Source organism: Phalacrocorax aristotelis, chromosome W, assembly GCF_949628215.1.
Source record: "Phalacrocorax aristotelis chromosome W, bGulAri2.1, whole genome shotgun sequence".
Classification (NCBI taxonomy): domain Eukaryota; kingdom Metazoa; phylum Chordata; class Aves; order Suliformes; family Phalacrocoracidae; genus Phalacrocorax; species Phalacrocorax aristotelis.
In genome coordinates this window covers 22,106,029-22,128,075 of record NC_134310.1, presented here as the reverse complement: position 1 = coordinate 22,128,075, position 22,047 = coordinate 22,106,029, and the positions used below count along the sequence as shown (strand labels likewise).

At 46.5% G+C, this 22,047-nt stretch overlaps 1 protein-coding gene across 2 annotated transcripts; it reads right to left on the bottom strand.

Annotated features, from left to right (window-relative positions):
• Positions 1–694: 694 nt before the first annotated feature.
• LOC142049414 (mitochondrial nicotinamide adenine dinucleotide transporter SLC25A51-like) lies at positions 695–22,039 on the bottom strand. Of its 2 annotated transcripts, XM_075077108.1 has the most exons (3): positions 21,681–22,039; positions 20,718–20,952; positions 695–6,909 (listed from the first exon to the last, which is right to left on the bottom strand). In XM_075077108.1, the coding sequence occupies exon 3, from the start codon at positions 6,866–6,868 to the stop codon at positions 5,996–5,998; it is 873 nt and encodes a 290-aa protein (XP_074933209.1). In that variant the 5' UTR covers positions 6,869–6,909; positions 20,718–20,952; positions 21,681–22,039; the 3' UTR covers positions 695–5,995. The 2 variants fall into 2 exon arrangements, with proteins under 2 accessions (XP_074933209.1, XP_074933210.1); XM_075077109.1 differs by lacking the exons at positions 20,718–20,952; positions 21,681–22,039 and adding an exon at positions 7,678–8,399.
• Positions 22,040–22,047: the final 8 nt, after the last annotated feature.

Below are 22,047 nucleotides of genomic sequence, written 5' to 3'. Positions count from 1 at the left end.
GTGGGATTTTCCGCTGCCCTGGCATTTCCCTGCCTCAGGAAACTCCACTGTACATCAAGATCACAGAATCACAGGTTGGAAGGGACCTCAGGGATCATCTAGTCCAACGTTTCTAGGAAGAGCACAGTCTAGACAAGATGGCCCAGCACCCTGTCCAGCCAAATCTTAAAAGTGTCCAATGTAGCAGAGTCAACCACTTCCCTGGGGAGATTATTCCAATGGTTGACTGTCCTCACTGTGAAAAATTTCCCTCTCGTGTCCAATCGGAATCTCCCCAAGAGCAACTTGTGTCCATTCCCCCTTTGTCCTCTCCATGTGACTCCATGTAAAAAGGGAGTCTCCATCTTCTTTGTAGCTACCCCTTAAGTACTGGTACATGGTGATGAGATCCCCTCTAAGCCTCCTTTTCTCAAGGCTGAACAAACCCAGTTCTCCCAGCCTATCCTCATATGGCAGGCTTCCCAGTCCTCTGATCATCTTGGTGGCGCTTCTCAAGACCCCTTCCAGCCTGTCCACATCTTTTTTTGTATAGTAGGGACCAGAACTGTACACAGTATTCCAGGTGTGGCCTGACAAGCTGTCATGGTTCAGCCTCAGCTGGCAACCAAACACCACGCAGCCGCTCACTCACTCCCCCCTGGTGGGATGGGTGAGAGAATTGGAAGAGTAAAAGTGAAGTAACTCATGGTTTAAGATAAAGACAGTTTAATAGGTAAAGCAAAAACTGTGTGCGGAAGCAAAGCAAACCAAGGAATTCATTCACTACTTCCCATCGGCAGGCAGGTGTTCAGCCATCTCCAGGAAAGCAGGGCTCCATCACGCATAACGGTTACTTGGGAAGACAAAAGCCATCACTCCCAATGTCCCCCTCCCTTCTTCTTCCCCCAGCTTTATATACTGAGCATGATGTCATATGGTATGGAATACCCCATTGGTCAGTTTGGGTCAGCTGTCCCGGCTGTGTCCCCTCCCAGCTTCTTGTGCACCTGGCAGAGCATGGGGAGCTGAAAAAGTCCTTGACCAGTGTAAGCACTACTTAGCAACAACTAAAACATCTCCACATTATCACCACTGTTTCAAGCAAAACTCCAAAACATAGTCCCATACTAGCTACTATGAAGAAATTTAACTCTATCCCAGCTGAAACCAGGACACAAGCGCTGAGTAGAGTGGGATAATTACTTCTTTCTCTCTGCTGGTGATGCCCTTTCTGATGCAACCCAGCATCCTGTTGGCCTTCTTGGCCGCAGCAGCACACTGTTCGCTCATGTTGAGCTTCCCCCCACCAGGCCCCCAGGTCCCTTTCCACAGAGCTGCTCTCCAGCCAGGTGCATCCCAGTCTGTGCTGCACTTCCAGATTATGTTTTCCTAGGTACAAGACCTTACACTTCTCCTTGTTGAACTTCATAAGGTTCTTGCTGGCCCAATCTTCCAGCCTATCCAGATCTCCCTGCAGAGCGACTCTCCCTTCTGGAGTGTCTACTTCCCCACTCAATTTGGTGTCATCTGCAAACTTCATCAGGCCACACTTGATCCTGTTATCCAGATCAGTTACAGAGATATTGAATAACATTGGGCCCAATATTGATCCCTGGGGGAGCCCACTTGTGACAGGTTGCCACTTTGAAAAAGAGCTATTTACCACCACCCTTTGGGTGCGGCCTGTCAGCCAATTCCCTACCTGTGGCGATTCATAACATGGACTCCGTATTCATGCACAAGCAAAGCCAAAAAGCCATTTATTCACAGAAGAGCAGCCTTAATATAGTCTGCCTCCCGAGCTAGTATTTTTCCCTTCTCTCCACCTCTGAATGTGTTCTAGCACACTAGCTCCACATATGGTATAAACATAGATAAGCGCGCTCTCCTGCTTTGGTGCTCCAGCTGTGCCCCTGACCTTCTGTCCTGCATATCAAGGCCTCAGTTCTGTGTTTTTGTGTGGGTTGTTTTTCTATCCCATGGCTTGCATCCAATAAGGGCGATGAGATCATGGGAGGCCACATTCACTTACTCCACACCCACCCACTGCACAGACCATTTGTCTTGGCCATATCGCATTAATTTCTCCAGGAAGAAGCCGTGGGGGACCGTACCAAAGGCCTTGGAGAAGTCCAGGTAGACAATGTCCACTGCCCGCCCCATGTCAACCAGGCAAGTCACTTTGTCATAGAAGGCCACCAGGTTTGTCAAGCACAATCTGCCTTTAGTGAAGCCATGTTGGCTTTTCCCAGTCATGTGCTTCATTTGACTTGTGACGGCCCTCAGGAGGATTTGTTCCATAACTTTCCCAGGGATTGAAGTAAGGCTGATGGGCCTATAGTTACCCGGATCCTCCCTCGAGCCCTTCTTGTAGATAGGGGTAAGATTTGCCTTTCCTCAAGTCCTCTGGGACATCCCCCATTCTCCATGACTTCTCAAAGATTATGGAGAGTGGACTCACAATGACATCAGCCATCTCTCTCAACACCCTCGGGTGGATGGCGTCAGGGCCCACCGATTTGTAGGGGTCAAGCTCCTGTAATAATTCACGTACTAACTCTTCCTTCACTGATGCTGGGTCTATGTTTGGATCAACCAGGAACTTCGTTCCTAAAGCCTGGGACCCAACAGTGTTGGCAAAGACAGAGGTGAAGAAGGTGTTGAGGACCTCTGCCTTTTCCGCATCGTTGGTGACTGACTCTCCTTTTCTGTTTAACAGTGGGCCTATGTTTCCCTTTTTCTGCTTGTGGTTGACATGTCTGAAGAACCCTTTCTTGTTATTTTTGACATCTACAGACAGTTTCAACTCAAGCTGGGCTTTTGCTTTTCTAACTGCATCTCTGCACACTCTGGCAATGCCCTTGTAGCTCTCAACAGATAATCCTCCACTTCTCCATCTCTGGTATGCTTCTCTTTTGGATTTGAGTAGACCCAGGCGCTCATGGTTGAGCCAAGGGGGCCTCTTGCTCCGCTTACTTCCCTTTCCTTTATAGGGGATAAACTGGTTTTGTGCTTCCAAGAGAGAGTTCTTGAAGAACTCCCAGCACTCACTAGCTCCTTTATCTTCCATGGAAACGTCCCACGGGATCCCTCCCAACTGAGCCCTGAGTGAACTGAAGTTTGCTCTTCTAAAATCCAGAACCCTTGTCTTAGTACTGACTTTTGGCATGCTCAGAGGATCCCGAACTCAGGTTTTCTTGGTTTGCGAATAGCAAGTCCGGCAGTGCCTCCTTCCTGGTTGGCACATCTAACATTTGTATGAGGAAATAGTCCTCTACGCATTCCAGGAATTTGGTTGATGACATGCGAACTGCCGTATTGTTCTTCCAGGAGATGTCTGGGTAGTTGAAGTCACCCATCAGGACCAGGTTCTGTTGGCCAGAAGCTTGCTTTAGTGCCCCAAGTATCACTTCATCGGCGTTGTCATCGTGGTTAGGAGGTTGGTAGCAGGTGCCCACTGTGAGGGCCTGCTTGGAAACGACCCCTCTGACTTTAACCCAGAGGCATTTGATAGAGCAGTCGCAATCACCATAGTTGACTTTGATACATTCAAGGTGTTCCTTGATGTAGTGTGTGACTCCTCCCCCTCTTCTACCCTGCCTGTCTATAGAAAAGAGCCTATAACTGTGCATCGCGATCCCCCAGTTGTTTGAGCTGTCCCACCATGTTTCAGTTACTCCTAAGATGTCATAACCACCTGTGTGGACACAGAGCTCCAGTTCCTCCTGTCTGTTTCCTAGACTGCGTGCATTTCTATACATACACTTGAGGCGATTGCTCTTCTGTTTCACATCTTGAGAGACGGCTAAGGAACATTTGTCGCCCCATTGGTTGGCCTGACTTACTCCCCTGTTGGATGTGCTGGTATGAGCATTTCCATAATGGATCCCGCCCCACAAGTCCTTCAGTTTAAAGCCTGTCTCACCAAGTTAGCCAGCCTACTGCTGAAGATTCCCTTGTCCCTTCTAGACATGTGGATTCCATCCCTCCCTAACATGTTGTAGTCATTGAAGAACACCCCATTGTTGTAAAAGCCAAACCCCTCACGATGGCACCAGCCACGTAGCCAGGAGTTGATATACATAATGCACCTATTTCTGGCTGCTCCCTTCCCTCGAACTGGCAAAATGGAAGAGAAGATAACTTGGGCACCAATATTTTTCACTTGCTTCCCCAAGGCTTGAAAGTCTTCCTTGATTTTACCCAGGTTACGGCTCTCAGTATCATTCATGCCTACATGAAATGGTAGCAGTGGATAGTAGTCTGTTCTCCTGATGAGTTGTGGCACCCTCTCAGCCACGTCTCGAACCTTAGCTCTTGGAAGGCAGCATACCTCTCGTGACTCCCTGTCAGGTCGGCAGATGGGTGCCTCAGTATCCTTCAACAGAGAGTCACCCACCACAAACGCTCATTGTTTCTTTTTACGATGTCCACTGTATGTTGCTGGTACAGGTTCCCCTTGTGGGGGACTTTGCAGACCTTGCTCATGGGTGTCCTCAGTCGTTAAGGCTTCATATCTGTTTCTGATTGTGATGGTGGAGGGTGTAGGCTGATGTGGACTCCTACTTCTGTGAGTTACCAGGGTCCATGGTGCCTCATTCTCGGTGGTGTCTGCCATAGGAACATTATTCTGAAACCACCTGTCTATCTCTGCCTCAGCTCCTCTAATACTGCACAGCCTCTTAACTGTTTCCTGCAGTATTATCACTGATTGTTTTACAGGGCCTAAAGGCTAGGAAAAGAACAATTCAGAATAATTTCTGAAAGCTTTCCTGCTCCCACCCCCCAAAACAAAGAATACTTCATGAACTTTCATGCATAGCACTCCCCCCCCAAAAAAAAGCAAAAGAAAACAAAAAAAAAGTATTAAGACAGTCACCTGTTTGGTAGTTATGCTTGCTTTCCCTTTAATGCCTTAAATGCTTATACCCAGAAATCTCACTTTGTCAGTGCTGATGTAAAAATCTGCCACAGCCCAAATTAAACAAAAATAAGGTGCAAAAGATCAAAAAAAAGCTGTTAATGAAGTAGTTTGACAGTCAGATGAAGCTGTATTACTGTTTGAGCATTATAGCGAGAGATCAATTTTCATGTGTTTGTAAAAGAAACAAAGTAATACAAAAGCAGAAAAATTGAGTATACTGAATTTACAAATAGAAGGTCTTTCAACAAGGAAAGCGTGCTCTCACTTTTAAAGCTTGAGATAAAAATTGCTGTTTCGCTCCTTCCACCTTTCCATTTCAGGGCACACACACACACAGGCACAAGTCCACTTTGCACTGGATCAGTTTACACTGAAGTTAAATATTCAGTAGCTACCCTTATGTTGGTGAATGGATGATGTTCATGTTAAAGCTGAGCAGTAAAATGTTTGGCAAAATAGTTTGTGTAGGCTCATTTTAAACTTGAGGTTCAGAAAGAAAGTCATCCTCATCAGAAATTGGCAGCTTCTATTTAAACTCCAGAGATAATTTAGAACCCCAAGACATTTGAAAGTTTAGTTTAGTGTAGTGTATCAAGCAAGAGAAGCAGCTTTCATTGGCCCCTTCTTGACTTCCATATTATACAATGTGCACAGTGAAAAATTTTATAACTGGGAGTATTAGGAAACATCGGAAATGATAGAATAAACTACTAGACCAATATACAAATATTTTTTTACTTTGCATTTGTCTAGTTATTCCACTGTGGGTAAATTTATCCACCAGCATATAAATACTTTAACTTGTTTAGAAGTGTATTCAATTGCATCAAGATTTAGATGTATTGCTCTTTACCACATAAATACTGAAGGCCGTTAATAAGGCTAATTACCTTTCACACTAAGCAACCACTAACAATATCACCCATCTCCCTACTGAAATGTAACTGCTGCTTTGAATTCTCTCCAAGTTTCATGGTATTCCATGTTATTCACAAAAAAGTTCCATAAATTAATCTATTCCCAGAGACTAAGTGACCTCAAATGTACAAATACCTAAGTGAATAGAGGGGCTTCAAAGAAAGGTAATAATTTTCATAACAGCTTTAGCAAGAATTCATATGTTGCATTGGTTATGCCCCAGGACAGGACAGAACGATGGTAATTCAGATGGGCTCCTCTGAAAAGATGCATCAATTTTTTATCACGTTCTAGCCAGATCGTCACAAAAACTTTTGAAAAAGACTGAAATTCACCACCAATTTGAGATTGCATGCGAGCTTTTACAACATTCATTGGGAAAAATAAGGATCCCAGCATGGCACCCAACAACCCTCCACAGATAAAGTCATTGACCAAGTGAGTGCTATAAGAAGTTGCTTCAGGCAGACACTGTTTGATAGGTCCTCGTAAGCCAAAGAAGAGGATGTTACTGCTTCCATTCCGGAACAGAATAGGCACCAAACCCCGATAATATTCTCGAATCCCATAGACTTTTAGTACCTTGAAAGCCTGGTAAGTGTTTGTAAATTTGTCATGATGTTTGTAGTCCTGAAGCAAAGTCTGGACTCGTTCAAAAGGTGTAAGAATGGCTTCTGTGGTCCCTGCAAGCACTGCTGCCATGCTGCGAGTTAGAAGTTCAGGTGCACTTGTGTGACTATGGAGCAAGGAGGAGAAATCTTCATACAAGCCAAACATTAGAGCCAGGGTGGTCGTTTTTTGCATTAATGGAGGAAGGATTCCACGATAGAGATTTCGAATTCCATCTTTCTGCAGCTGATGTACTGCATCCTTTGTTTTCAAGCCATATAACTGTTGTCGAAAGAGGACCTTCTGGATGGGAAAGGTGACTGCTATATTGGTGAAGGCTGCACAATAGCCACAAAGATAATGTTTACCAGAGCTAACCTTTATGTGATGGCTGATATCTTGCTTTGAATTTGTTGGGACATAATCTTGTGAATCCATCTTTTTTTTTTCCCCTTAATATATATCTTGGATTTCTTTTCCTATGTCAAAAAAAGAAAAGAATGTGAACAAAATGGCATGTGACACAGCTTTTTTAGTTCACACACACATATTGTGCACACTGTTCAACATTTTACATCCTGAAGAAACTTTGTCAAATTCAATGGAACAGTGTGACAAACGCTTCATCTGATAACTGATGCAAAATGCACAATTTTCTACATCCGATCCAAGGACCTGAAAAGCTAGCCATTTTTCTTCCTCCTTTTATATTTTGTTGATTAAAAACAAACTAAATTTTAAAAAATAGATGTATAAGCCCCTCCAGTGCCACATTAAAGCTGAATATGTCAGGAAAAAATAGGAAGTTTACACATTAAGTTTCCAGTACAGTATGTCAATGAATTAAAATGCTGAATGTTCTATTCTAACACTAGTATGATACAATACAAATTACCAAGGTTTTGGAAAACACACACACACTACACAAAGCTTAGCATTACAAATTTTAGATCATTCCTGCCCATATTTACTTGTGGCAGACAACAATGAATAATTTAAATAAGAATTTTAATTATCAGAATTAGTTTACTATAGAGAAGGAAAAGAATATAGAAAATCTAAAGAATATATTGAACTCTGCTAGAGCTAAGATCATGAAGGGCACAGCGAACAGTTTCATTAAATAAAATGGAGAATTAGTCCTTAATAGGAAACACACGATCTGCCACTGTTGCATAATATTGTGCTCTTTAATATTTGCCAAGGAACAGCACCATAGAAGTGATTTACAAAGATGAAGCACTTACCCTGATATGAAATTATGGCAGTAGTGAGGAATTCACACTGGGGAGCTTGTACCACTTCATCTCTACGAATATATATTTTTCCTAGGATCAACTTAGTGCTATCTGCATATAGTAAAATAGCCACACCCACAACTAAGCTACAGTCTTATCTGGCACCCCAATTTTATATTAAGAGTATTATTTTATATTAAGAGTATTACCAACTTCACTACTTGTCATGGTTTAGCCCCAGTCAGTAACTAAGCACCACACAGCCACTCGCCCACTCTCCCTCAATGGGATGGGGGAAAGAATCAGAAGAGTAAAAGTGAGAAAACTCATGGGTTGAGATAAAGACAGTTTAAGAGATAAAGCAAAGCCACGCAGGCAAACAAAGCAAAAGAAGAAATTAATTCACCACTTCCCATCAGCAGGCAGGTGTTCAGCCATCTCCAGGAAAGCAGGGCTCCATCAAGCATAACAGTTACTTGGGAAGACAAACGCCATAACTCTGAATGTCCCCCCTTCCTTCTTCTTCCCCCAGCTTTATATGCTAAGCATGATGTCATATGGTATAGAATATCCCTTTGGCCAGCCTGGATCAGCTATCCTGGCTCTGTCCCATCTCAGGTTCTTGTGTGCCTGGCAGAGCATGGGAAGCTGAAAAGGTCCTTGACCAGTATAAGCGCTACTTAGCAACTGTAGGGGAATAGACAGCGATCGGCGACCGGAAGATCACGGGATGTGACGCAGTTGGCTGCGCATTGGACCATGGTGATGGCGTGGCTTGGAAAGCCCACCGAGATAAAAACAGAAAATGGACCATGCTTTCGGGCTCAAAGTACCGAGGAATGGTGTAAAGCTTGGAATATTGTATTAAAACACGGCATTGCTTACAATAGCACGGGGCAGGCAATAGTTGAACACACTCATCGCACCTTGAAAGCAAAAATAATACAGCTTGGGGAGGGGGAGGGGTATAAGGGAGCTATACCCGTAGCAGCTCAGCAAACTATTTTAATGCATGCGCGATATTCGCTTAATCATTTTATACGCGGGCAGGAGCAAGTTACAGCAGTGGAGAAGCACTTTGGCAAAGCTCAAGCAGGCGAGCGCTATCCGCAGGTACGAGTAAGGTTCCCAGGCAGTGAGCAATGGGAGAGAGGATGGAAACTGAGATGCCTGGGGAGGGGCTACGCCGCGGTTGAGAATGAAGGGCGCATAGAATGGGTGCCTGCAAAGTGTGTGAAAGCAGAACTGTGCAAGGATGTACAATGAATAATCCCTCTCTGAGTTGTCTCTTTGCAGGGTCTGCTGACATGGATCCTCATGGTAGCCGTGCCATTGGGAAAAGAAATGAGCTCCTTGACAAGATCGCAAGCAATATTGCAACGAGAGTGACACTGGGAAAAGGCGGCAAAAGAGAGATATGAACTGGGACTGGATAGTAATAATTGGGGGGATCTTGTTGTGTGTAGTAGCCATGGTTACTTGTGGGCTGCCATTGTTATGCTGTGTTATAAGACAAATAAGAGAGCGCCTGCAAGAGTTACATGAATATAGACCTGACCGCAATATGTATCCGCTTACGTAAGTAGCTTTGTAGAACTTTTAGTAGCATGGGGAGGGGGAGATGTAGGGGAATAGACAGGGATCGGCGACCGGAAGATCACGGGATGTGACGGAAAGATAGACTCCTCCACATAGGAGCGGCAGGAACAGGAAGCGCAAGAGCTATATAAGCGTGTGACGCAGCTAAATAAATGGACATTTTGTATCCATCATATTGATGTCTGTGCATCACTGTCCCCAGGGTGGGTAGAGCCCTGTGTCCCGGAGATATGCGGCCCAAGATAAGTTCTCCCATAGAAGCATACAGCAACAGCAACAACTAAAACATCTCCACATTATCAACACTGCTTTCAGCACAAATCCAAAACATAGCCCCATACTAGCTACTATAAAGAAAATTAACTCTATCCCAGCTAAAACCAGGACAGTATCCACCCCTTATTCCATACCATTTACATCATGCTCAGGTCCCACACTATCCTATACAACCTCATTAACCCCCACCTCCCCTTCCCATCCTTTGATAAAATACACAGATATCACTCCCTTAGACTATGGACCACCTCTGTAAAATGTCCATAAAATGTCCACAAATGTCCACAAAATGTCCATTGAGTTCATTTAGTCCATGACTCGGCTCCATCTGTTCTGGTGGTCATTCAGGACAGGAGGTGGTGTGTTGCATGGAGTTACTGGGCACCAAAGCCGGCTCAGTTTGGGTCACTGCTACACTTGCACTGCTTCTAGTAAGGCTTCTCCTCCGTTGGTTCAGGTGGTTCCTGCTACAGTAATTCCCAGCACATGCAACTCAAATCCTGGGTTGCAACAATTTAAAGGTAATTCCATTACAATCTCCACCCCTGGTCCCTTTGGACCAGACGATCAGGTTTAACATTGCAATGACCTCCTCCCCTTGCCCCTGCTCTGGCTTGGACTTATCCACAAACTGCAGTCCCTTAGGGTAGTACCTACTCCAAGTGGCGCCTTATCTATGAGCCACAGTCCTTCAGGGATATACCTGCTGTGGTATATAGGCTTATTCACAGCCACAGTTGCTTTGAGTTGCACCTGTTCCAGCGTGGCCTTCTCCATGGGCCACAATGCCTTCAGAGATATATCTGCTCCAGAGTGGCCTTATCCACAGCCACAGTCCCTTCAGGAGTGAACTTGCTCCAATAGGGCCTTACCCATGGCTGCAGTCTCTAGAGGGGTGTACCTGCCCTGTTGTGGGCTTATCCATGGCCACATACTTTGCAGTGTTCCAGCACGACCTCATGCACAGCCACTGATGCTTCAAGGTGTACCTGCTGCAGCACAGACTTATAGAATCATATAATCATTAAGGTTGGAAAAGACCTCTAGGCTCAACAAGTCCAACCATCAACCCAACACCACCATGTCTCATAAACCATGCCCTGAAGTGCCACGTCTACACATTTTTTTAACACCTCCAGGGATGGTGAGTCCACCACCTCTCTGGGCAGCCTGTTCCAATGCCTGACCACTCTTTCAGTGAATAAATTTTTCCTAATATCCAATCTAAGCCTCCCCTGACACAGCTTGAAGCCATTTCCTCTCATCCTATCACTTGTTACTTGGGAGAAGAGACCAACACCCACCTCACTACAACCTCCTTTCAGGTAGTTGGAGAGAGCAATAAGGTCTCCCCTCAGCCTCCTCTTCTCCAGACTAAACAACCCCAGTTCCCTCAATCTCTCCTCATAAAACCTGCTCTCCAGACCCTTCACCAGCTTCGTTGCCCTTCTCTGAACACGCTCCAGCAACTCAATGTCCTTCTTGTAGTGAGGGGCCCAAAACTGAACACAATATTCGAGGTGGGGCCTTACCAGAGCCGAGTACAGGGGCACCATCACTTCCCTACTCCTGCTGGCCACACTATTCCTGATAGAAGCCAGGATGCTGTTGGCCTTCTTGGCCACCTGGGCACACTGCTGGCTCATATTCAGCCGGCTGTCAACCAGCACCCCCAGGTCCTTTTCCTCCAGGCAGCTCTCCAGCCACTCTTCCCCAAGCCTGTAGCATTGCATGGGGTTGTTGTGACCAAAGTGCAGGACCTGGCACTTGGCCTTGTTAAACCTCATATAGCCCATCGATCCAGCCTGTCCAGGTACCTCTGCAGAGCCTGTCTACCATCGAGTAGATCAACACTACAATTTGGTGTCATCTGCAAACTTACTGAGGGCACACTCATTCCCCTCATCCAGATCATTGATAAAGATGTTAAACAAGACTGGACCCAACACTGAACCCTGGGGAACACCGCTTGTGACCGGCTGCCAACTGGATTTAGCCCCATTTACCACAACTCTCTGGGCTCGGCTATCCAGCCAGTTTTTTTACTAGCGAAGAATATACCTGTCTAAGCTATGACCTGCCAGCTTCTCTAGGAGGATGCTGTGGGAGACAGTGTCAAAGGCTTTACTAAAATCCAGGTGGATAACATCCACAGCCTTTCCCTCATCCACTAGGCGAGTCACTTGGTCATAGAAGGAGATCAGGTTGGTCAGGCAGGACCTGCCTTTCATGAACCCATGCCAGCTGGGCCTGATGCCCTGGTTGTCCTGCATATCCCCTGGTTGCCCTGCAACCTACAGCAACATATGCTTCAAGGTGTACCTTCTGCAGTATGGACTTATCCTTGGGCCACAATTCCTTCAGAGGCATACCTGCTGCGGCACAGACATAACCAGGCCACAGACACTTTGAGATATACCTGCTCTGGTATGGCCTTAGCCATGGCCAGAGACACTTTGGGGTGTCCTGCTCCCACGTGGACTCATCCACAGGTCGCAGTCCCTCTGACTTGAGTTTACATTGGAGTTCGAGCCTGTCCAGTACAGCAGCACAGAAACAGCAACAATGCCCTGGCCATCTGCCAGTCCAGGTGCATCGCCATTGCTGTTATCAAAATGTTCCCAGGCATAACAGAGTAAGATGATAAGCAGTACAGTAAGCAGCAAAAGCAAAAAGCAGCCACTAATAAGCACTAGACTCTAATGTGCGGTGGGGCAAGCAACCCCCATAGCAAGCACAGGAGCCTGCCAATTAAAAGCTAAACAGCAATAACAGCTATAAATTCAATCTAGCACATTCCAGTCAAACCTGTAGTTATCTCAGACCCTTCGAGCCCCACATTAGGTGCCAAAAAGGACTGTCGTGCTTTAACCCCAGTCAGCAACCAAGCACCATGCAGCCACTCACTCACTCACTCCCACCTGGTGGGATGGTGGAGAGAATCAGAAGAGTAAAAGTAAGAAAACTCGTGGGTTGAGATAAAGACAGTTTAAGAGGTAAAGCAAAGCAAAAAGAAATGGGCTGACAGGAACCTCATGCAGTTCAACAAGAAGTGCCATGCCCTGCACCTGGGGAGGAACAACCCCAGGCACCAGTACAGGCTGAGGGCTGACCAGCTGGAATGTAGCTCTACAGAGAAGACCCTGGGAGTCCTAGTGGACACCAAGTTGAACATGAGCCAGCAATGTGCCCTTGCAGAAAAGAAGGCTAATGGTATTCTGGGCTGTGTGAGGACGAATGTTGCCAGCAGGTCAAGGGAGGTGATCCCTCCCCTTTATTCAACACTGTTGAGGCCACACCTGGAGTGCTCTGTCCAGTTCTGGGCTCCCGTAGTACAAGACTATACTAGTTTTATCTGGGATAGAGTTAATTTTTCTTCATAGTATCTAGTATGGTGCTGTGTTTTGGATTTGTGCTGAAAACAATGTTGATAATACAGGGATGTTTTCACTGTTGATGAGCAGTGCTTACACAGAGTCAAGGCCTTTTCTGCTTCTCACGCTGCCCTGCCAGTGAGTAGGCTGGGAGTGCACAAGAAGTTGTGAGGGGACACAGCTGGGACATCTGACCCCAACTGACCAAAGGGATATTCCGTACCATATGATGTCATGCTCAGCAATAAAACCAAGGGGAGGTGTTTGCTCAGGGACCAGCTAGTCATCGGTTGTCTGGTGGTGAGCAATTGTTGGGTTTCTTCATCACTTGTTTTCCTTGGTTTTGCTTTTCTTTGTTTTTCTTTTCTCTTTTTTCTTATTAAACTGTCTTATAAGAACCCACGATTTTTCATACTTTTACCTTTCCAATTCTTCCCCCATCCCCCTAGGATGGGGAAGTGAGCAAGTGGCTGTGTGGTGCCTACTGGGGTTAAACCATGACAGTCCATTTTGGGGCCAACATGGGGCTCAAAGGGTTTGAGATAACTGGAGTGTACTGGAGGGAACTTATAATTATTATTACTGTTTAACATTTGCTGGTCGTGATGTTGACTTATCTGTTCTTGACATTGGTTTATCTGATCCATCCATTTTTTTACTGTACATCAAATTTGAGAGCTTGTTAAAGGCTGGTTTTAGCTTTTGCAGTTTGCTGTGCTGTGTAGCACTTGGTGGTGTTTTGCCTGGGAGAATTATGATAAAACCACTGGCCCTGAACCTAATCTGGTATTTGGGCCCTGCATTGATGCCTTCCCTGTACTTCAGGAAACATCACATGGAGAAAATTAACTACTGCACTTTTTCCCTTTTCTCCTCTGTTGGCATTTGGTGGAGGAAAATGGAGGAAACACAGATTGGCACCTTCCCCTTCTGTGTGGTAGATGTTTTCTCCCTTGTTACAATAACTCCTCGGTATCTTGAACATCGGTCAGCAGGTGGTGAGCAGCTGCATTGCTTGTTGGTTACACCCCCCCTCCAGGTTTTACCTCTCTCTCTCCTCTCTCTCGTTATTTTCATTATATTATTATTGCTTTTACTATTACAATTTTATTTTAATTATTAAACTGTTCTTATCTCAACCCATGAGTTTTCTTACTTTCGCTCTTCCGATACTCTCCCCCATCCCACTGGGGTGGGGGGAGTGAGCTGTGTGGTACTTAGTTGCTGACTGGGGCTAAACCATGATAACATGCCACAGGATGCTCTACTGTGAGCTGACTAACACAATGTGTTTCCTGTTAATTCCTGTTCAAACTAAAACACCTCTTCAGTAAACCATCCAATACTGATTAAAAAAGTTCTAATTATGAAGAAGCCAACACGGTCTTTGATAAATTGTTCCTCATGTTGAAAAATTTGAGCTTTAACTCTAGTCTGAATTGGTCTAGCTTCATCTTCAAGAGTATACAAGGAGTCAATTGCTATCTGTTACACAACAAACAACTTTATTCAAATATCTGCCTTCTGCATAAGAACTTTTAAAATAGAGTGATTATTTTCATATGTGTGCAACCATGAACTACAAACATAATTTGCATACAGAACTCCAGATAGAAATATAACCTTTCTGGGTTTATGTGAAAGGTTTTGGTAGTGGGGGGGTGGTGGTGGTGGTGCAGCGGTGGTTTCTGTGAGAAGATGAAAGAAGCTGCCCCCATGTCAGACAGAGCTAGTTTCAGCCGGCTCCAAAACGGACCTGCTGATGGCCAAAGCTGAGCCAATCAGTGACTTTCGTACCACCTCTGTGATAACATATTTAAGAAAGGGTAAAAAAACTGCTGTGCAAAGGAGTGAGAATATGTGAGAGAAACAACTATGCAGACAACAAGTTCAGGAAAGAAGGTATAGAGGACAATGGCTGAAATATAAATATGGGGAAGCCTGGCAGATTGATTATATCACACTGCCACGAACCTGCCATGGCAAGAACCACATGCTTACAATAGTGGAAGTGACTACTGGATGGTTGGAAACATACCGCGTGACCCATGTCGCTTCCCGAAACACTATCCGGAGCTTTGAAAAACAAGTTTTATGGCGACATGGCACCCCAGAAATAATTGAGTCAGACAACAGGACTCATTTTCCAAAGCAACCTCATAAACACCTGGGCCAAGGAGCTTGGCACTGACTGGGTGTATCATGCACCAGCCTCTGGGAAAATCGAATGATAAAATGGACTGTTAAAAACTACACTGAGAGCAATAGGTGCTGGGAGATTCAAGCACTGGGATACAAATTTTGCAGAAGCTACTTGGCTAGTTAACATTAGAGGATCTGCCCATCAACCTGACCCTGCCCAAATGAAACCCCTATGTACACTGGAAGGAGATAAGGGCCCCATAGTACACATAAGGAACTGGCTGGGAAAATTTGTGTTACTTCTTCCTTCAGAAAAGGCAAACTCATTCATGGGATTACTTTTGCTCAAGGACCTGGGTGTACTCAGAGTCAAAGAATCATAGAATGGTTTAGGTTGGAAGGGACCTTTAGAGGTCATCTAGTCCAACCCCCCTGCAGTGAGCAGGGACAGCTTCAACTAGATCAGGTCGCTCAGAGCCCTGTCCAACCTGACCTTGAATGTTTCAAGGGATGGGGCATCTACCACCTCTCTGGGCAACCTGTTCCAGTGTTTCACCACCCTCATTGTAAAAAAACTTCTTCCTTATAGCCAGTCTAAATCTACCCTCCTTTAGTTTAAACCCATTCCCCCTTGTCCTGTCACAAACAGGCCTTGCTAAAGAGATTGCCCCCATCTTTCCTGTAGTCCCCCTTTAAGTACTGGAAGGCCGCAATAAGGTCTCCCCGCAGCCTTCTCTTCTCCAGGCTGAACAAGCCCAACTCTCTCAGCCTGTCCTCATAGGTGAGGTGCTCCAGCCCTCAGATGATTTTTGTGGCCCTCCTCTAGACCCGCTCCAACAGTTCCATGTCCTTGCTCTGTTGAGGGCTCCAGAGCTGGATGCAGTACTCCAGGTGGGGTCTCACCAGAGTGGAGTAGAGGGGCAGAATCACCTCCCTCAAACTGCTGGCCACGCTTCTTTTGATGCAGCCCAGGATACGGTTGGCTTTCTGGGCTGCAAGCGCACATTGTTGGCTCATGTCCAGCTTCTCATCCACCAGTACCACTCAGTATATCTTGAACATCCTTGGGTAACCAAAATACTCCTATAGGTACTTCTCAAGAATATTTTTTGGCTTTTTCTAAGGTTAACCAACTATTTAGGAACATCACCCAGGGATATGCCCCGAAGCAGTGTGGTTATGGGTGGCAAGGCGTGTGGGAGAATATGGGCAGGTTCCTAGAATGGTTGTCACTGATGGTCTGGAACTTCACCCCTGAACAAGCGTGAGATCCTGATGAAGTGATAGAATGTTTGAAAACGGGATGCCCTGGCTATGCCAAAGAGATACAACTTCTTTCACTGTGCTGGGGCCTGGCCTATGCCTACCGAGCACTATTCAGCACTATTCAGCACCCTCAAGGAGGAGAGAGGGTCTCTGGATGTGAAGACATACAAACAGACACCGTGGCTGAACCAGAGACCCAGCCCTCAACTATATCTGTTGCCCCTATAATCAAGAAGAAACAATGAAAGCAGAAGTCAACCCGTTTAGTAAGGGAGAAAGAAGCTTCTCCTAAGAGGGGAATCAGAAGGGGCAGCCTATTCTGCAGCAGAGCAGACACAAGAACAGGAGGGGGAAGAAACTGAACTCATAAACGAGTCAGAAACTACCTGATCCCTATCCCTGAGTCAGCTGCAAGATAAGCAAAAAGATTTCAGCTGTCATCCAGGTGAGCAAATTATCAGCTCGTTGCTCTGATGCTGGGATATTGTGGCCAATAGTCAGGAAACAGAGGGTAAGGAAGCCTGGCAGCTGGGATCTTTTGCTAGGGATAAGGCCATTGACAAAGGGATTGGAAAAGGGGCAACAGTCTTCAGCCTCTGGAGGCACCTCCTGTCAAGAGTGAAGGAAAGGTAACCCTTCAAGGAAGATTTTGTAAATTACCGACCCAAGTGGACCATCATTGTGGGAGGTATCCAGTATCTGAGGGAATTAGCAGTGGTGGAGGTGATCTATAGCAACCAAGTCAATAACCAAGCATCCAAAGACCCGGATGAAATCCGATGCATGCGGTCCATGTGGCAAAAGTTTGTAGAAAGAGCACTGACATCATATGCCAACACCCTGGTGATCATGACCTGGACAGATATGGAGGCACCAACTGTGTCTGGATTGGCTAGCCAACTCCAGCAATTCAAAGAGAATCTCTCTTCCTCTCTACAGGCCTGCATCTTGGCTGTGGAGAGACTGTTCCAACAGTTCCAGCAATTCAAAGAGAATATATCTTCTTCCTTCCCCATACCAACAAGTAACTCAGTTATTAAGAGCCACACTTCTTCTCAAGGGAAAGGGTGGTGCACACACCACATGCCACCCTGTGGTTCTATCTGCGCAGGAGGTGATTCTGCCCCTCTACTCCACCCTGGTGAGACCCCACCTTGGAGGACTGTGTACAGCTCTAGAGCCCTCAACACCAGTAGCCCCAAGTCCTTCTCTGCAGGGCTGCTCTCAATCCCTTCATCCCCCAGCCTGTACTAATATCAGGGGTTGCCCCAACCCAGGTGCAGGACCTTGCACTTGGCCTTGTTGAACCTCATGAGGTTCTCACAGGCCCACCTCTCCAGCCCGTCTAGGTCTCTCTGGATGACATCCCGTCCTTCTAGTGTGTCAACTGCAACACTCAGCTTGGTGTCATCTGCAAACTTGCTGAGGGTGCACGCGATCCCACTGTCTATGTCATTGATGAAGATATTAAATAGTACTGGTCACAGTACGGACACCTGAGGGACACCACTCATCACCGGTCTCCATCTGGACATTGATCCATTGACCACTACCCTCTGGCTGCGACCATCCAGCCAGTTCCTTATCCACCGAACAGTCCACCCATCAAATCTGTATCTCTCCAGCTTAGAGAGAAGGATGCTGGGGGGGGACCGTGTCAAAGGCCTTACAGAAGTCCAGATAGATGACATCCGTAGCCCTTCCCTTGTCCACTGATGTAGTCACTCCATCATAGAAGGCCACGAGGTTGGTCAGGCAGGACTCGCCCTTGGTGAAGCCATGCTGGCTGCCTCAGATCACCTCCCTGTCCTCCATGTGCCTTAGCATAGCTTCTCGGAGGATCTGTTCCATGATCTTCCCTGGCACAGAGGTGAGGCTGACAGGTCGGTAGTTCCCCGGGTCCTTCTTTCTACCCTTTATAAAGATGGGCACAATGTTTCCCTTTTTCCAGTCCCCAGGGACTTCACCTGACTGCCATGACTTTTCAAATATCATGGAGAGTGGCTTAGCGACTACATCAGCCAGTTCCCTCAGGCCTCTGGGATGTACCTCATCAGGTCCCATAGACTTGTGTATATCCAGGTTCCTCAGGCGGTCATGAACCTGATCTTCCCTTACAGTGGGAGGGGCTTTATCTCCCTGGTCTCCATCCTGCAGTCCATCGACCCAGGAGGGGTGAGGAGAGACGTTACCAGTGAACACTGAGGCAAAACAGTTGTTGAATACCTCAGCCTTCTCCTCATCTGCTGTTGATACTAGGCCACCATTCTTGTTCATCAGGGAGGTACGCTTTCTTTGGCTTTCCTTTTCTTGTTGATGTACCTGTAGAAGCCCTTCTTGTTATTCTTTGCATCCCTTGCCACATTCAGCTCCAGACACGCCTTGGCCCTCCTGACCCCATCCCTACACAACTGGGCAGCGTCCCTATACTCTTCCCAGGATACCTGTCCCTGCTTCCACTGCCTGTGCAGTTCCCTCTTGCTCTTTAGTTTGACCAGCATGTCTCGACTCAGCCATGTCTGTCTCTTCCCTTGCTTGCCTGATTTTTTACACCTGGGAACGGAGAGCTCTTGCACCCTATGGAACACGCCCTTAAAGATCTGCCAGCTCTCTTCTGTTCCCTTGCCCCTGAGGACCGTTTCCCAGGGGGTCCTTCTGACTAACTCCTTGAAGAGCTGGAAGTTTGCTTTCCTAAAATTTAGGGTCCTGACTATACTTCTCGTTTTTCCCGTATCCCTCAGGAGTGTGAACTCCACCAGTGCGTGATCACTGCAGCCCAGGCTGCCTCCAATCTTGATGTCTCTAATTAGGTCACTTGCATTGGTGACCAGCAGGTCCAGTAATGCATCCCCTCGGGTAGGGCTGTCTACTACCTGTCTCAAGAAGTTATCCTCAAGGCATTCTAGGAATCTCCTGGATTGCCTACAGCTCGCCCTGCTACTTTTCCAGCAGATGTTGGGTGGTTGAAGTCCCCTGTAGGGAAATAGACAGGGATCGGCGACCGGAAGATCACGGGCTGTGATGGAAAGATAGACTCCTCCCCATAGGAGTGGCAGGAACAGGAAGCGCAAGAGCTATATAAGCGTGTGACGCAGTTAAATAAACGGACATTTTGTATCCATCATATTGATGTCTGTGCATCACTGTCCCCAGGGTGGGTAGAGCCCTGTGTCCCGGAGATATGCGGCCCAAGATAAGTTCTCCCACAGAAGCGTACAGCAACAGTCCCCCAGTAGGACAAAAACCTGCGAGTATGAAGCCTCCTGGAGTTGGAGGAAAAAGTCTTCATCAGTAGGCTCCCCTTGATCAAGCGGCCTGTAGTAGACACCAACCACAAAGTTCCCTTTGTTGCCTCTGTCTCTGATTCTTACTCATAAGCTTTCGACCTGCTCACGGTTATTCTTCAGGGACAGCTCTTTCACACTGTATCCATTTTTTGACATAGAGAGCGTCTCCACCCCTCCTTCCTCGCCTGTGCAAATATATATGCAAATGTCCTTAACGCATGTGCATTAACGTTCATTGGTGGTCTTCCAGGGTCCTCTGGTGGTCGTCAGTAGTCTTCCTCACTGTGTCCGCTGGTTGAACTCAGTCTCTGGGCATGCGCAGTTCGTTTTTGGCTTGGTTACACAATTCTTACTGATTCTGATACTTATTCTAGTACATTTCCCTTATTTATTCTACTCAAGGATACAGTGTCTCCAGACTCTTTTCTATCTAATCACATACAGCAGATATTAAGACTATCTATTCACAAAGTATTCCAGGTATTTCAAACTTAGTTATGTTGCTCCAATTAGAGGGGACCATATGTACTTTTTGAAGTTGGTATCAGGTATAAGCTGAGGGGGGGTGGGGTCAGAAATGAAGGAGTGATGTTGAGCCTTGGGGAAAGAGGGGGAAGGTGTTGTTTTAATTTTTCTTTGTTACTCACTATCCGTATCTATTTTAATTGGAAATAAATAAATTTTCCCCAAGTCGAGTAATTTTTATACATGACAGTAAGTGGAAAGCCATCTCTCTGTCTTTATCTCAACCCAGGAGCTTTTTCATCTTATTTTCTCCCCCTGCCCTGTTGTCGTGGTTTAGCACCAGTCAGCAACTAAACACTACAAAACCCTGTGGGATCGGGGAGAGAACTGGAAGGGCCAAAGTAAGAAAACTCATGGGTTGAGATCAGAACAGTTTAATAGTTAAAATAAAACAATAAAAAATAATATAATGGAGCGATACATCTTGAGTGAGCTCACTAGGCAAGTGCAAGACAACCAGGGGATGAGGCCCAACCAACCAGGCTTCATGAAAGGCAGGTCCTGCCTGACCAACCTGATCTCCTTCTATGACCAGGTGACCCACCTAGTGGATGAGGGAAAGGCTGTGGATATTACCTACCTGGATTTTAGCAAAGCCTTTGACACTGTCTCCCACGTCTTCCTCCTAGCTCATGGCTTGGCTGGCGGCTCATGGCTTGGATGGGTGTACTCTTCTCTGGGTAAAAAACTGGCTGGATGGCCGAGCCCAGAGAGTTGTGGTGATCGGAGCTAAATCCAGTTGGCAGCCGGTCACAAGTGGTGTTCCCCAGGGCTCAGTGTTGGGTCCAGTCTTGTTTAACATCTTTATCAATGATCTGGATGAGGGGAATGAGTGTGCCCTCAGTAAGTTTGCAGATGACATCAAGTTGGGCGGGAGTGTTGATCTGCTGGAGGGTAGGAAGGCTCTACAGAGGGACCTGGACAGGCTGGATCGATGGGCCAAGGCCAATTGTATGAGGTTTAACAAGGCCAAGTGCCAGGTCCTGCACTTGGGTCACAACAACCCCATGCAACGCTACAGGCTTGGGGAAGAGTGGCTGGAGAGCTGCCTGGAGGAAAAGGACCTGGGGGTGCTGGTTGACAGCCGGCTGAATATGAGCCAGCAGTGTGCCCAGGTGGCCAAGAAGGCCAACAGCATCCTGGCTTCTATCAGGAATAGTGTGGCCAGCAGGAGTAGGGAAGTGATGGTGCCCCTGTACTTGGCACTGGTAAGGCCCCACCTCGAATATTGTGTTCAGTTTTGGGCCCCTCACTACAAGAGGGACATTGAGTTGCTGGAGCGTGTTCAGAGAAGGGCAACGAAGCTGGTGAAGGGTCTGGAGAGCAGGTTTTATGAGGAGAGATTGAGGGAACTGGGGTTGTTTAGTCTGGAGTAGAGGAGGCTGAGGGGAGACCTTATTGCTCTCTCCAACTACCTGAAAGGAGGTTGTAGTGAGGTGGGTGTTGGTCTCTTCTCCCAAGTAACTAGCGATAGAACAAGAGGAAATGGCTTCAAGCTGCATCAGAGGAGGCTTAGATTGGATATTAGGAAAAATTTATTCACTGAAAGAGTGGTCAGGCATTGAAACAGGCTGCCTAGCGAGGTGGTAGAGTCACCATCCCTGGAGGTATTTAAAAGACGTGTAGACGTGGCACTTCAGGGCATGGTTTATGAGACATGGTGGTGTTGGGTTGACGGTTGGACTTGATGATGCTAGAGGTCTTTTCCAACCTCAGTGATTCTAAGATAATGAAAAGGAAAATAAGGAGAGAGAGAGAGGTGAAACCTCGGGAGCAGGGAAAAAACCCAAACAACAAGTGATGCAACCGCTTACCATCTGGCGACCGATGCCATCATACATCATATGATATGGAATATCCCTTTGGCCAGTTTGGATCAGCTATCTTGGTTGTGCCCCCTCCCCTCCCAG